General features: G+C 34.6%; 1 protein-coding gene across 3 annotated transcripts in view; it reads left to right on the top strand.

The window, feature by feature from the left end:
* The window catches only part of LOC150105330 (ribosome biogenesis protein BRX1 homolog), a 164,407-nt gene that overhangs the window by 54,001 nt on the left and 95,818 nt on the right, over window positions 1-14,588 (top strand). Inside the window, exons 9-11 of one of the 3 annotated variants that reach the window (XM_090394709.1) lie at window positions 3,692-3,786; window positions 7,067-7,231; window positions 12,301-12,514. In XM_090394709.1, coding sequence (XP_090250835.1) covers window positions 3,692-3,786; window positions 7,067-7,231; window positions 12,301-12,348 — 308 coding nt within the window. In that variant the 3' untranslated portion in view covers window positions 12,349-12,514. Of the gene's footprint in view, window positions 1-3,691; window positions 3,787-7,066; window positions 7,232-12,300; window positions 12,515-14,588 lie in introns of those variants that run through there. The other 2 variants (XM_090394710.1, XR_016548475.1) reach the window with 2 other exon arrangements.

The raw sequence follows: 14,588 nt of genomic DNA, 5'->3' as shown, positions 1-14,588 counted from the left end.
TGGATGGTGTTGCTATTCGAAACAAAGCTTTAGATGTGTTTTATTTCTTTTTTAAATAAAGATGGCTACAGTCATCAGAAGAAATAGACTTTCAAGCAAGCAAAGGTTGGCTTGAAAACTTTAAGTGTCTTTAATTTGCACAATGTAAAGGTTCAGGGAGAAGCTGGCTCTGCAGATAAAGAAGCAGCAGAGAAATTCAAACCCCAATTTTTGAAATTCATTGAAGAGGGAGGTTACATTCTGCAACAAGTTTTCAATGCGGATGAGACTGGCCTATTTTATAAGCAAATGGGACAACGAACCTACATCACAAAGACACAAGGTTGTCCCAGGTTTTAAAGCTTTTAAGGATACTCACTTTGCTTTTTTGTGCAAATGCATCAGGAGACTTCAAGTGCAAGCCTCTGCTCATTTATTGATCTAAAACACCTCTTGCATTACAGGGAAAAAACTTTGATCAATTGCTTGTTGTGTGGAAGTGGAATAGAAAAGTTTGGGTAACAAAGCCCTCTTTAATAACTGGTTTGAAAATTCATTCGTTAAAGAAGTCAAACATTACTTGGAACAAAACCTGTGCTTTAAAGTTCTAATTCTCGATAATGCTCCAGGACACGATGCTGAAACCCTCACAACATTGCATTCTTCCCACCTAACGCCACTTCCTTAATCCAACAAAGAGATCATAAAAACATGCAAAGCCTATTATGTCAGGCATATTTACATCTCTGCAAATAAAGCACAACATGCTAATGGCATTTTGGAAGCGATTCAACATAAGCCATCTGATTTTTCCACTGGAGATTGACCCAAATGAAGGAAGAGGACACTTTATGAAAGGCATTGAAAAACTCTGTGCTCCTTACTACAAAACAAGTTGTTTAGTCATTGTCCAAGCAAAAATCACTAGCTTTTTAAAAAAATAATTGTATCATGTACCTACTTATTAAGCAGTAATAAAAATCCTTTCAATTAACATTTGTTTCATTTTTCCCTTTTAATTACAACAATATTTAGGTTAGTTTAAATTATACATACATACTTTCTTTATTTGAACTATACCTAACACATTTTTTTCCATAGAAAGTTAACTTTGCAGAATGCAATTTTGCTGTGAGTACGATGTATTAATGATGTAAACCCCCACGTTCGGCAAGGATTTACTGTACTTAGTTTTTGAGCTGTCCGCGCGGTTAGCCTAGTGGCATATGCGCTTTGCAACCATATGCCTGGGGAAGGAGTGTCCTAGGTTCGATTCCTGTCGGTGACGTGAGGAGCTGAAGGATCTTCCTCAGCCATAGCCAAGTTAGCCAGTCTTGGGCGTGGACAGCAGGGTTTTTTCCTCAGTTTATTCTGGGGTTTTTCATCCCGCAAAGCAGGCAAACTGGCCTTGAGAACTTAACACTACAGGCCATAGGATATACCGGGGCATAGGGCTGACCACCTTATCCTGTAAACGGATTGAGGTCCGATGATCAATGGACCCTCGACACCGCAAAGTAAAAGAGGGTATAAAGAAGATGAGCTGAGAAGAAAAACTTGTAGGTCAGTCTGGCAAATTTTTCAGATCCTCTAATTTGAGATCTTACAGTCCTGCTTTTTTGCATTTTAGCACCAAATGATCATCCTTTACATTTTTCAGTTTTTGAACTGCTAATTATTGTATAAGCTACATATTACTCTGCATAAGGCTTCATCTACATCATACAGATTTAGCATTTTGTAGAAATTTTTCTGTTAGTATTTTATATGCTGTTTTGAGATAATTATTATTACATATCCCTTTTATGTTAATCAGTGGCCAGTTACAGCCAAGCAACTTGGCTTTCAACCATAGGTTCTAAGTGGGGCTATAGTGGGGTCAGAAGCATTTGGTGGCAGTCTAGTGGGTCGGTGGCTCTTTATAGGAGAAATTGATATATATTTAAAAATTATTTTCCTAATTTTGCAATTAGGTAATCATTTAAATATTGCATTTTAATTCACCTTATGCCTGTCTTACACGATCAATTTTCTATTTCAATTATTTAATCATTTGAAAATTTACCATGTCAGATAGAAATATTTCTCATTGAGAAAATAGAACATGTATATGTGTGTGTATAATAGGTTATGTTTACAGTAGCAAATATATTCATTATGTTTCATTTCAATATATAAAGACACTTTTCTAATTGATTTGTACAAAAATAAATCCAATTTTATATGATTTAATATTAAGAGTAAAAATAATAATGGCAAAGAAATAAAATTGTAAATTTTAGTTAGCCTAGTTAGTACTAACTTATATTGCTAACTAGAGGGAAAAAACAGCCAATATTATGCAAAATACTGTTTTCTGTGGTTATGTTTTGTAGGTTTGTTTATATCTTGTGTAATTATTTTATTTATTAATTTTAATTATTCAGACAATGTCGTGATCAGATGAACAAAATGCACTTGCGTGCAAAATAAAAAAAAAATTGATCGTGCCATACAGTCTATCCATGCAGCAGATGAGTCTTAACTAGTAGTATGTCAGTCAACTATTACGTAGGTAATTCAATCAATTCAGCATGTTTTGACAGGAATATGGGTGCTTGCAGTGACTTGTTCAAAGCACGAGTATGGTGGTATCGCAAACAAGTCTTTGCATGCAAGTCGATTCGGGCTAGATTTCAAATCTATAAATACCAGTGGTTTAGGAATAAGCTTCATTATTTTTTGCTTTGCCAACAATCATCAGTTGAAAGTGTGATAAGTGCAGTCATACAAAGTGCAAATTAAATCTTTTACTTTGTGAATATTTTTGGAAATTTTATTACTTCATTATGTCTGAATATAAGAAGAAATGTCAACAGTATAGTATCAAGTATTTGAAATATGGTTTTATTCAGTCTCAAATATTTGATACAGTTTTATTCAACTGTTATAATGGGGCATTACAAAATTTGTCTTGCAAAGTGGGTGGTAGCCCGAAACATTTGGCAACCAATATATATAAACCTAAATATATAAACCAATATTGCTTATGATAAGGTGGTTAATCCTATCTACATTATGGCTGCTTGGAATACTTTACTACATAAAGGAGAAGGGCAGGAGCATTGAACAATTGGATGGTGGTGACAAGACTTAAAAAAATTTGAGGTGTTAGCATTCTCTAACATCTTTCTACTAGAAGATGCATTGTTTCTGCACTCTATCAGTAAGAATGTTTTTAGGCATGGGATAGTTGTGATTAGGCTGAGGTGCCTAATTTATAGAATTGCATAGTTTGTGAGCTACTGTATTTCTGTTATTTTATTTTGAATCTATGCAGTTAGCCTAGTGGCTGTGTGCTTTACAACCATATGCCTGGGGAAGGAGTGTCCTAGGTTTGATTTCCCATCGGTAACGTGAGGAGCTGAAGGATCTTCCTCAGCCATAGCCAAGTTAGCCGGTCTTGGGCATGGACAGTAGGTTTTTTTCTCAAGTTTATCCTGGGAATTTCATCCTGCAAACCGGTCTTGAACTCAACACTAGTAAACGCCGTGGCATAGGGCTGACCACCTTAAACTGTTCACAGGATAAGGTCCAATGATTAACAAAATCCCTGACACCACAAGGTGAAAGAGGGTAAAAGGAAGATGATGGTATTTTATATGAAATTAAGACATTTGCATTTGATATTTCAGTTTTTCTAAATGTTAATCACTAAACTACTTTCTATTAGGACCAAGGTTTATTCTTAATCCTGTGAAGATATTTCAGGGTAGCTTTGGAGGACCTGTTCTCTATAGTAATCCACATTACATACCTCCTACTTTAGTAAGTACCACTTTAATATATTTCAGTACTGCCTTTAATTAAATGCATTTAATTCATTCCTTGCTTAAGAAATAGTCTCACTGGAATTGCAGAAAATTTGGATTTTGTCATGTGATTAAAAAATATTTCACTGAAATATGCAACTTATTGCATATACATGGTAATAGTAATATGCAAAAGCTGTACTGAATCTAAAATTCCTTTGTAGAATTACAAATTTATTTTCAATCTTAAGAATTAGTTTTGTCTTAGGTTATTAGTACTTTTGCTCAAAATATTTTTTAATAGACTTCATCTCTTCCCTTCAGTTACTTGTAATATGAGTGATTGCATAACAGATTGATATACATGCAGTGAAAGTTTGCTCTATATAAGTTTTCCATAACTAATCGATGGCCCAAACAGAAATACAGCAGATATTTAACTTTGCTTTGCTTTGCTCTTTTCTGCAAATATTTCTGCATGCCTGACAATCATTTCCTACTCTGCTATTTAGATTGCCATCAAGGATCAACTTTTCCTTTTTCATTTGTCAGTTGCTTTCTGTAAAGTCTCAAATTCTTCCACCTTAGTAGAATCTTCTATGTTGTCCAGTTCCCCATTCTGATATTTGCCCACACCACTCTACTTGATATTGCCTGTCATTCAAGATTAGCCTTGTATTTAGTGTTGAATCTATAGCTACTCCTTTTCCCTGACTGTTATTGACTGAATATAGCATTTTGTATTTCTTGCTTAGAAAGATCTCGCCAGTTTTTTGTCGTTTGTTTGTCACCCCTATTATATTGACCTGGTACTCATCTCATTTTTCTGCTGGTTCCATTTCTTTGGCATTCAGTTCAAGTTTCTTATGTTGACAGCATACCAATCTTGAACTGTGATGTTTATTTGGAATGTGTTTCAGGATTTATACCAGTAGCTGACTTTTCGTTGTTCACCCTAGTTCCCTGGCAAAAAGCAATGGGGACCCTTGTTCAACTGGTCAGCACCCCAATAAGAATACAATTTGGTCTACTAAATCCCAAATTGCCAGCCCATCCTCGTTTGTTCAGTATCCAGATAGATGTCTAACAGAGTGAACCACAAGGTGAGGATTGGACGTTAGGTCAGAAGCCTTGGTTCTCTGCATTCCTTTAAAGGCTATGTGGGGAGGTCTGTTATACAGCTTTGATAATTTAAGGTTTTAATTTTAAAGTTAATTGTGTGATGCTTGCTTGAATATCTATCAATGTTTATATTAACAGTGACACTTCTTTTATTGCTTATTGTGATAAGGAAAAGTAAAGGGAAGAAGCTCTGATCGCAAAACTGCACATTGTACATGATATTTGTTCATTGCAAAATTTTATGGAAAGAGTTGAGTCAAGGAAAAAAATAGCTCACCAATTTGCAAAAAAATTTAATTTATAAAGGCAACAACCCAATTCTTATCTTGTAGCAATCTTTTTTTTTTGGGGGGGGGGGGTTGTCTTCTCTTTTAAATTTAGTTTTAACATTGAGGTTTAAATTACATGCCAAATTGGGCAGGAGTCCAGCTACTGTTCTGTTCATTTAATCAGATAACTTCTTACATATTGTTAATATTGATGTAGATGAAAAACAATATAATCCTTGGATTTGGATAGAATTAGCCTGAAATATACTCAAAATTAACTTAAGGATACTCACTTTGCTTTTTTGTGCAAATGCATCAGGAGACTTCAAGTGCAAGCCTCTGCTCATTTATTGATCTAAAACACCTCTTGCATTACAGGGAAAAAACTTTGATCAATTGCCTGTTGTGTGGAAGTGGAATAGAAAAGTTTGGGTAACAAAGCCCTCTTTAATAACTGGTTTGAAAATTCATTCGTTAAAGAAGTCAAACATTACTTGGAACAAAACCTGTGCTTTAAAGTTCTAATTCTCGATAATGCTCCAGGACACGATGCTGAAACCCTCACAACATTGCATTCTTCCCACCTAACGCCACTTCCTTAATGTCATTAGCTTGCTTTTCTACAGTGTTTGTTTAGGAATAACAAAAAACATGACCTGAATAATTTTTGTTCTTCTCCTTATTTGTAGCCAGTTTTAATATGTTGTATGCAGTACTGAGTACGTACAGCAAAGTGAATAGACATCTTTCATTTAACTTTTTTGCATTGATTCATAGTTAATCATTCAGTATTATTGGTAGCTTAATGAAATGATAACTTTTTCTTGTTATGAACATTTTAGTAGTGTTCTAATAGAGTACTTTTAAACCTGTGGCTCAAGTCCATTTTAGGACTTGCAAAACATTTTCATAACATGCAAAAATGCAATTCATCTGTGTCTTTTTGATATACCATAAAATCTTCCTGGGTAGTAAGTTGATTTCATTAGTATTGGTTTTTTAGACATAGATTAGAAAATTATTTTCATTATAATCCATTTATATTAAAAAGTTAAATCTGAAGTTTTTACTCATTCAAGAGTAAACATTTGTGTTTATCTCAAAACTGTTACAAAGTGCAACATAAAACTGTTAAAGTGATTATTTCTGATTTTTAGATTTGAATCCTTCCTTCATGGGAAATTTTTTCCCCTTAAAATGACTTGTCTAGTACCAGTCCAAATTGCACTGAAGTCATAATGCTAATAGGACTAGTACAGTTTGTACTCTGGTATTCCACATCGTTGATGCTTAGGAAAAAATTCTAGGTGAAATAAATCATTTCATAAAGTTGGCATTATTTATGCATTAAATGCATTCTGTTTTTTTATTTTCCTCTCACCCAACCTAACCTTACTTGTTGTTCTCTTCAGATTTTCTGACCTGTGTGATGGAGTGTTTAATATGTTAACTAGCATTCTTTTCAACTATCCAGATTGCAGTTTGAATTGTGCATGGGCATAAAGGTTGGCAATTGTTTTTAGATGGGACATCTGGTATGAGAGCACCATTCTACTTACTGGAGGGGCTGAAGTGATTTGAAAAAGTTCAATGTTTGGTTTAGAGAGCAGTTTCTGGACTAAGTAAAAAAAAATAATAAATAAATGATAAAATTCCTTAACACCTGTCCCTTTTATAGATAAACGGTTTACAACCTTTCTTGGGTAGGAGACATTGAAGGGGAAAAATTAAGTGAACATACAATTATAAAAAAGGTAGTCAGGCTATGTTCTGATATAGAACTTAACATTTGTAGTATATTCTACATTTATTGAAAGCATATATTAGTTATCTTAAACATTTCACTTTATATTTTAATATTATCATATTGATAGAATAATTATTTTTCTTTTTTTAAATTAAAAGTATAGAAGAATTGAGAAGCTGCAGGCATCACAACGCCACAAAGAACGTACTGAAGCCAAAAAGTCGTTGGAGTCTAGTCATCCCCAACAATCATATAAATTAGATTCATTGGATGAAATATTCAAAATTTCCATAAAAAGAAAAAAATCTACAAAAACCTCTCAGGTTTGGAAGCAAAATTCTTGAAATTGGGCTTGTATATTTCTGTCTTGTAATAAAATATGTGAATATGAAATTTGATACTTCATTGTGTGTCAAGTATTGCAAATAAAACCAAATTTCCTACTAGATTAATAGTTTGCATAAACTTGCACACTAAATGCAAAGGAAATTCAAAAATTAAGAACACAATTTAGTATGGAAACAGTATGACCCTTCCTGTAATGCACAGATTCTTACATACCTGTAAGACAAGTGATGTGAAGTCATAAGTTGCTATACGAGTTGCCCTAGTCCTGAAAATAGTTCAGGTGCAAACTTGTTTGCTTACACTTGGATAAAGGATGCTAAAGAACTAATTGTCTTAGTTGACACTATTGATCTGAGAGATGAAGTATTCTATAAAGAAGGACGTAGTACAGAACATAGACTGGATAACAATATTAATGCCTGAATTGATATTGTGTGGAGTTGTTGGATGAAGCAAAAAATGAATAAGAAGGTAAAGATTGCAAGTTTCCTGTCATACTACGATAGAGGCAAATGGAAGAAGTTGCTGATAACAAATGATGTAGTCTGTTAGACCTATGGCTTGTGTGTGTGGTAGAAAGGAGGATTTATATATTGATAGGCTGCATATAAACTTTTGGTGTTATATGTCTGGAGAGCTCTTTGTTCACATAAAGAGCAAATTCAGGAAAACTTAAGCAATTAGGGTGGCTGTAGATGAATGTGTGTGTGTGAAGACAGCCACGAAGCAAGTGAGTGCAAGAATGACCAGGTGCAGAATTAGTCTCAAGCAAAAATATTAAATAAGGTCAAATCAAGAAGTAAAGATGGTTGAGGGTTTAAAGGGTTGCTGCAGTTTCTGTATACTAATGTCCAGAACTATTAGGAACAAGAGGGAAGAGTTCTTTGCATTAGTGCAACCTTGCCAAAAGCTATAGCATTAGTAAAAGTTGGCTAACAGAGAAGGTGTAGTTACAGGGACAGAGTGTGAAGGGTTTAGTATTTTCAGGGAAGATAGAGTACGGGGGTGGATACTGTTGATAGCATATGAATTACAGCCAAAAGAATAGGAGATAGTAGGAGGGTGGCTGTTCATTTGAAACAGTTCGGTGTTAAATCAGGCCTAATAAGTCGCAATACAGTTGATTGCTGGATTCTAGGAATAATCTGGAAGACATGCATCAGCAAATTAGTATGAGTGCAAGTCAAAAAGGAGATATAATAGGAAGAGAGATCACATGACAGGAAGGAAGGAAATGGAATTTATACACCTTCTGAGAAATAATTACTTGAATCAGCATGTGATTTAGGGGACTCAAGTTTCAAGAGTATTGGACATGATCATAGGATAAGAAGAGCTGTCCTTAACAGAGGTGGCCACATCTCCAATTGGTGAAAGTGACCATGCAGTCTTGACTTGAGATGATAAAAATGAAGATTCTGTCAAGAAGGGGTATATGTGGAACTACAAGGCAGGTGATTATGACAAGTTTAGGAGGAAGCTGTGCTGTGGCATAAAACCCTGCAGGGGGGAAGGATTTTACTGGTGCTTGGAAGATAGTTAAGGTGCATCTAGGGAAAGCTGTATTAAATTGTATACCTAAGGAGATGGATGAATAATATCATTGAGCATAAGCTTCAGAAAAAGAAAATGCTGTCCTTGACATCAGTGATCTTCTCTTTCTGACTTCAAATTCTATACATGAATTTGCTGATAGTACTCTTCATTCTTCCTCATTTGAGAAACTCTGCAGTATTCAGTGTCTTAAGCACTAATCACATCCTGGAATGGGTTAAAACAACTTAAATTTCAATGCCATAAAAAAAAGCCAGCCTTGTCTTATTACCTCCGATAGTGATTCTATTTCACTTCCTTATAGTTTCAGTAATCTTCCTGTTTCCTTTCGTTAATTTGCCATTTTTATTGTTACAAATTTCCCGAATACTGAATTGTTTGATCTCTTTTGCAGGACTTGTTCCTGAGAATGCAGTTCATGTATATTTCCTTTTTTGTTGCTGACTTCACTGTCAATTTATAACGTATGCATAAGCTTTTACTCTGTACAAGTTTCCATTTATGTTATACAGATTTAAGATTTTAAAAAGCTGATGGCAAAGATTTGAATACCTTAACTAACTTGATGCTTTTTAACTGTTAAAAAGCATAAACTACATTGGTATGGTCACATTGAGCAAATGGAACTGACTTCCTCCTGGTATTTGAAAGTACAAGACCCAGAGGAGGACCAAGATTAACATTCCATAAAGTCCTTAGAACTATATTGGACTTCCAATGCTTTTGGCATATGAAATAAGTTTCTTTTAAACAGAACTAGAAGGCTCTCATTTGCGTGGAACTCTCAACCCTGTTGAGGATGGAAGAGAAGATCAATACTTCTACAGTTTTCTCAACTGTTTGTCGCAGCATGAAAATCTGGTCTTCCCTATTTGGCCTACATCCTGTGTTCTGGTTGCAGGAGGGATTAGGGTGTGCATTCATTATTTTATCTATTTTATATGGGCTGTAGCTTTTGGCTAATGTTGTAAAGATGCCTAAGTTCTGTTTAAAGGGCTGTGTCAACTGAACAAATTGTCCTAGCTTAATAAGCATTTAAGGGATGCCATACTTTTGGCAAGGGTGGTGGTGTGATTGTTTATATAAGTATCTCTTCTGTAATTGGCCCTTCAGTTTTTTATTTCTCAGGTAATCATCAAATTCCTGCCATGTATCCTCAAGGGGTGTACAGGATATTATGACATAATCTTTCTCAGGACTCGTATCTGTGGTCTCTAGTGTTGGGTCAAGTGTTATTTCTAATCCAACTCTCAGATAATTTAAAATTGGTTTGAACACTGTCTTGTATACAGCTGATTTTGTTTTGACAATTTCTCAGGTATGCTTATTTTAATGAAAAAGGAAATTTCAAAATGAATTTTATTTTTCAACATAATCTCCCTTGAGACTAATGCATTTATTCCATCGATGCTCCAGCACCATTATGGCGTCCCTGCAGTGATTCTCAGTAAGATCTCCAAAATTCCCCTTTACAGCCGTAAGCACCTTGATTCGGAGAAAAACTGAGCGAGGATTGGAACAGACTTTGGCACTGGACAACTGGCTTCTGTCAACTGTTTGGATGCTGGTGTGTAATGGTGAATCCAAGTCTCATCCACAGCAAAAAATCAACTCAAAAAATCAGTTTTATTCTTGTTAAAATGCTCCAAGCACTGTTCAGAGATTTTCATGCAAGTGCATTTTTGATCTGCTGTGAGCAAGCACAGCACCCATCTTACACAAATCTTTTTCATTTGCAGTTCTTCATGCAAAATATCCTTCACATTTTTTTTGAAATGCCTATAGTCTCAGCAATTTCATGCACTTTGATTGCCAGTCATCCAATACCATATTGTGCACTTGATCAATGATTTCTGGTGTTACTTTTTGGATGGTCTTCACATGCATCATCTTCAAGGCTGGTACGGTTTTTAATTGTTGAAAATGAAGATTTTATCCATTTCAAGGAACAGACAACACTTTTTTGCTTCAGACAGCTGTATAAAACAAACTGCTGGATAGAATGACTTGCAATTTCACATGGATGCTTGTGACAGATGTACCAACTTAGAAAAAAAAATGTTGCCGTCTGTGGTTGAGGATGAGAAGTTTCAGCCACCCTCGTTAATGACATCTTTCATCTGAGATTTGATCTTTGACCAAGCCTTCTAAATTAATGTCCTCATAGATTCTGCAAATGTTATATTCTATGTGAGGTCTTCCAGTTATGTGGCTTCATTCCTTAAGCAACATAGATGGAAATCACTAGGTACAAATAAGTATTATGCCATATCAGCTCATTCCCAGTTGTTCTAACATGCTCCAAATGACAGGTATTTCATGTTAATGTCAGGAAAGAAAGAATTGAAGCACTTTGTTCATAACTCTTTCCTTATTCATTGAAACAATGCATTTTCACATGCATGTGAAAATGCATTGTTTCAATGCCATATTTTGCAAAACACCATTGCTGTGGAATGAAAGTGTGACCAAAATCAACATATGTCCTTTCACCAGGACTGGCATTTTTCTTAGTTGTAACATTTACTTCTTAAAATCCAAAGTTTCCTGAACTGGACACCCTACTCATCTCCTTTAAAGATTGACTAACTTTAGTTATACTCATAATTGTTGATGAAACACTAAAAATCCTCTATTATTTTCTTTGTGTTTATTTTAAGTATAACTTTGATTAGTAATTTTATCTGTTATATCAATTCACTTAAAGAGAATAAATGTTTGCTTAACAATTACCTATCTACCAGAAGAATACTTTCTGATAACTTGGCTTTGATATTTTGAGCAAAGAAAAGACTGTTAGTTTAAGATTGATTTAATTAGTTTTTTAATTGAAAATAAGTTAGCAAGCCTCTTTAAGGAGGTGGCAGAAGTTCCTTTTCCCAAAAATTTGAGATTTTATTCACTGAAAATAAAGAGGTGATAACCAAAAAATTAACTTGCAATGTTGTTGCCTTAGGTGCTTTTACCATAATTTCAACTGAACTGATGGTGTGAGTTCAGATCATTTTGCAACATAGGTAGCTTGTCTTTAGGTGATAGACTATTATCATTGCTTTTGGAGGGGGGGGGGGGGTAATAGCAGCCAATATAAGTCTACCACCTGTAGACTGTTACCTTACTTATTGGAGGCTTGAAATGAATTGAAAAAGTACTGCAGTTGGTCACTATAGTAGGGTTGGTGGATTATCTATCCTTGTCCAGTGTTTCTCAACCTTTTTTTTTTTTTTTTTTTTTTTTATCCTGTTCTGCCTCACCCACCTTGCCTACAATGGTGAGTGTTTTGAGTATATCAGTGGTGTGGTGATGAATGCAACATCACTTTCTGATTGCCCTCTGTGGGGCATATGCCCCACGTTGAGAAACACTGCCTTAGTTCAACCGCATTAATAAAATAAATAAAAAATCTCAGTTTGCTAAAGGTAAATAATTTTTTTTGGTTGATGATAGACATAGTTTACTCATATTCTTTGTTTTTTGCTGACTGTTTTAGGTTTTTAGCAACAAGAAAAAGAGAAAAGAATCAAAGCCTGTTGTATAAGAAATCCGATAAGTCTACAGATTCAGATGATCATAACTGTCCTAAAAGATAATCATTCACAGATGTAATTTAAAAAAATGTGCCATGTACATATCTTGCTATTTAAAGATGCTAATTTATTAATATGTTGTAAATAGTATTCCTTTAATTAAAAAAAAAGTTTCGATTGTATGCTTCTTATTTCACATATAATTATCTTACTGTCAAATTTCACTCTACTGATATTTTTATAATTTGTTTGATTAAACTAAATGATAACTAAAACCTAATTTGGTTTGGTTATACATGACTACTTAGTTCATCTGTCTGGATTCAGCAAAAGTGAAAGGAAAATGCAGTCAGTATACTTTTTTACTTGGGGAATTATGTTTTGCTTTCATCACGAATAGTTGATCCCGTTATATAGTTCCTTGGATTTAAGAATAGAGGGGGGGGGGACTTAAGGGTATAACTGATACCTCCACATCACCTTTAAAGGAATGCAGAGAATCAACCAGGGCTTCTGGCCTAATGTCCAATCCTCACCTTCTCATGGTGCACCTTGTTAGGTATCTACCTGGGTGCTGATTGAACAAAGATGGTAATTTGGGATTTAGCTGGCGAAATTGTATTGTCATCAAATTCCTGACATGTACCTTCAAGGGGGTGTATGCACGATATGATAGTACATGAAAAATTTACATCATTACTAATTTCCTATCTACAATTTTTAATTAATCAATATATTAAAAACTAACTTGTTTTTAATATATTGCAATTGATGCCATTCGTTCACGCCTCTAATCTTTCTCAGGACTCATCTGCGGTCTCTAGTCTTTGGTCAAGTGTTTTACTTCTGACCCAGCTCTCAGATCCATAAGTTAAAATTGGTTTGAACACAGTCTTGTATACAGCTAATTTAGTGTTCCGACTAATTTCTTTCTTATTCCATATGAATTTATTCAGTTGACTTCCCACCATACCAGCTTTGCTGATTCTGTTGTCTATTTCTATATTTAGTTTACCATCTTCAGTAAAAATTGTGCCTAAGTAGCTGAAATGTTTTACTTGTTCCACAGGTTCTCCATTCACAACACAGTTGAGATTTTCAATGCTTCTGCCTATTTTCATTGTCTGTTTTTTTATTGCTGACCTTCATACCATATCTATTACAACAGCTATTCAATTTAGTCAGAGACTCTTGCAAACTTGTAGTGGATTTACTTAGGAGTATAACATCGTCTGCAAAAAGCTGACATTAACATCGCCAATTCTGATATCAAGTTTAATACCACTTTCCTTCATAATGTGATCCATATAGTTAATGAATAACAGAGGGGATAATGTACATCCTTGTCTCACACCAGATTTAACATTAAACCATCTTACATATATCTTACATAAACATTTGCATATATCTTCCCAGGAACACTCAGTTGAGAAATGCCTCTAATTCTCACATTCAGTTTTATTTCCCTATATATATATATCACTTCTGAGAGCTGTTTAACTTTTATTTGCTTTAAATCTTTCTTACATGTTATTCTTTTCAATATGAAATTCAATTTTATCCTGCTCAAGACCAAATAGTGATCACTTCCAATTTCAAATTCTCTGTACACTCTGGTGTCCTGCACCAGTGAGAAAACATCACTATCAACAATAACATAGTCAATGAGACTTTTATTATTATTCCTTGCCTCTTCTCTCCTTGTGAATTTGTGCACATTTTTATGTTGGAACATGGTGTTAGTAATAACCAGTCCATGTCCTGAGCAGAAATCCAACAGATATTTGCTATTATTATTAGCTTTGCTCTTTTCTCCAAATTTTCCCAAAATATTTTTGTATGTCTCACAATCATTTCCTACTCTGCTATTTAGATCCCCAACAAGGACCAACTTTTCCTTTTTCATTTTCAGTTGCTTTTTCTAAAGCCTCAAAAAATTCCTCCACTTCTAGCTTAGTAGAAGAACCTTCTGTGGGACCATAGGCACAAATAAGTCTCATTGTCCAGTTCCCCATTCTCATATTTGCCCACATTACTCTACTTGAGACTGGCTGCCATTCAAGAAGATTAGCCTCGTATTTTGTGTTGAATACTATGGCTACTCCTTTTCCTTGATTGTCATTGCCTGAATATAACATTTTGTATTTATTGCTCAGAAAGATCTCGCCAGGTTTTGTCTTTTTGTTTCAGTCACCCCTAATTAAGTCGATCTGGTACTTATCTAATTCCTGAGCTAGCTCCATTTCTTTGC

The sequence above is a fragment of the Typopeltis vanoorti genome, chromosome 6 (assembly GCF_054136105.1).
Source record: "Typopeltis vanoorti isolate ZY-2024b chromosome 6, IOZ_Tvanoo_1.0, whole genome shotgun sequence".
In the NCBI taxonomy this organism is placed as follows: Eukaryota; Metazoa; Arthropoda; class Arachnida; order Uropygi; family Thelyphonidae; genus Typopeltis; species Typopeltis vanoorti.
This window is presented reverse-complemented; position numbering and strand designations above follow the sequence as displayed.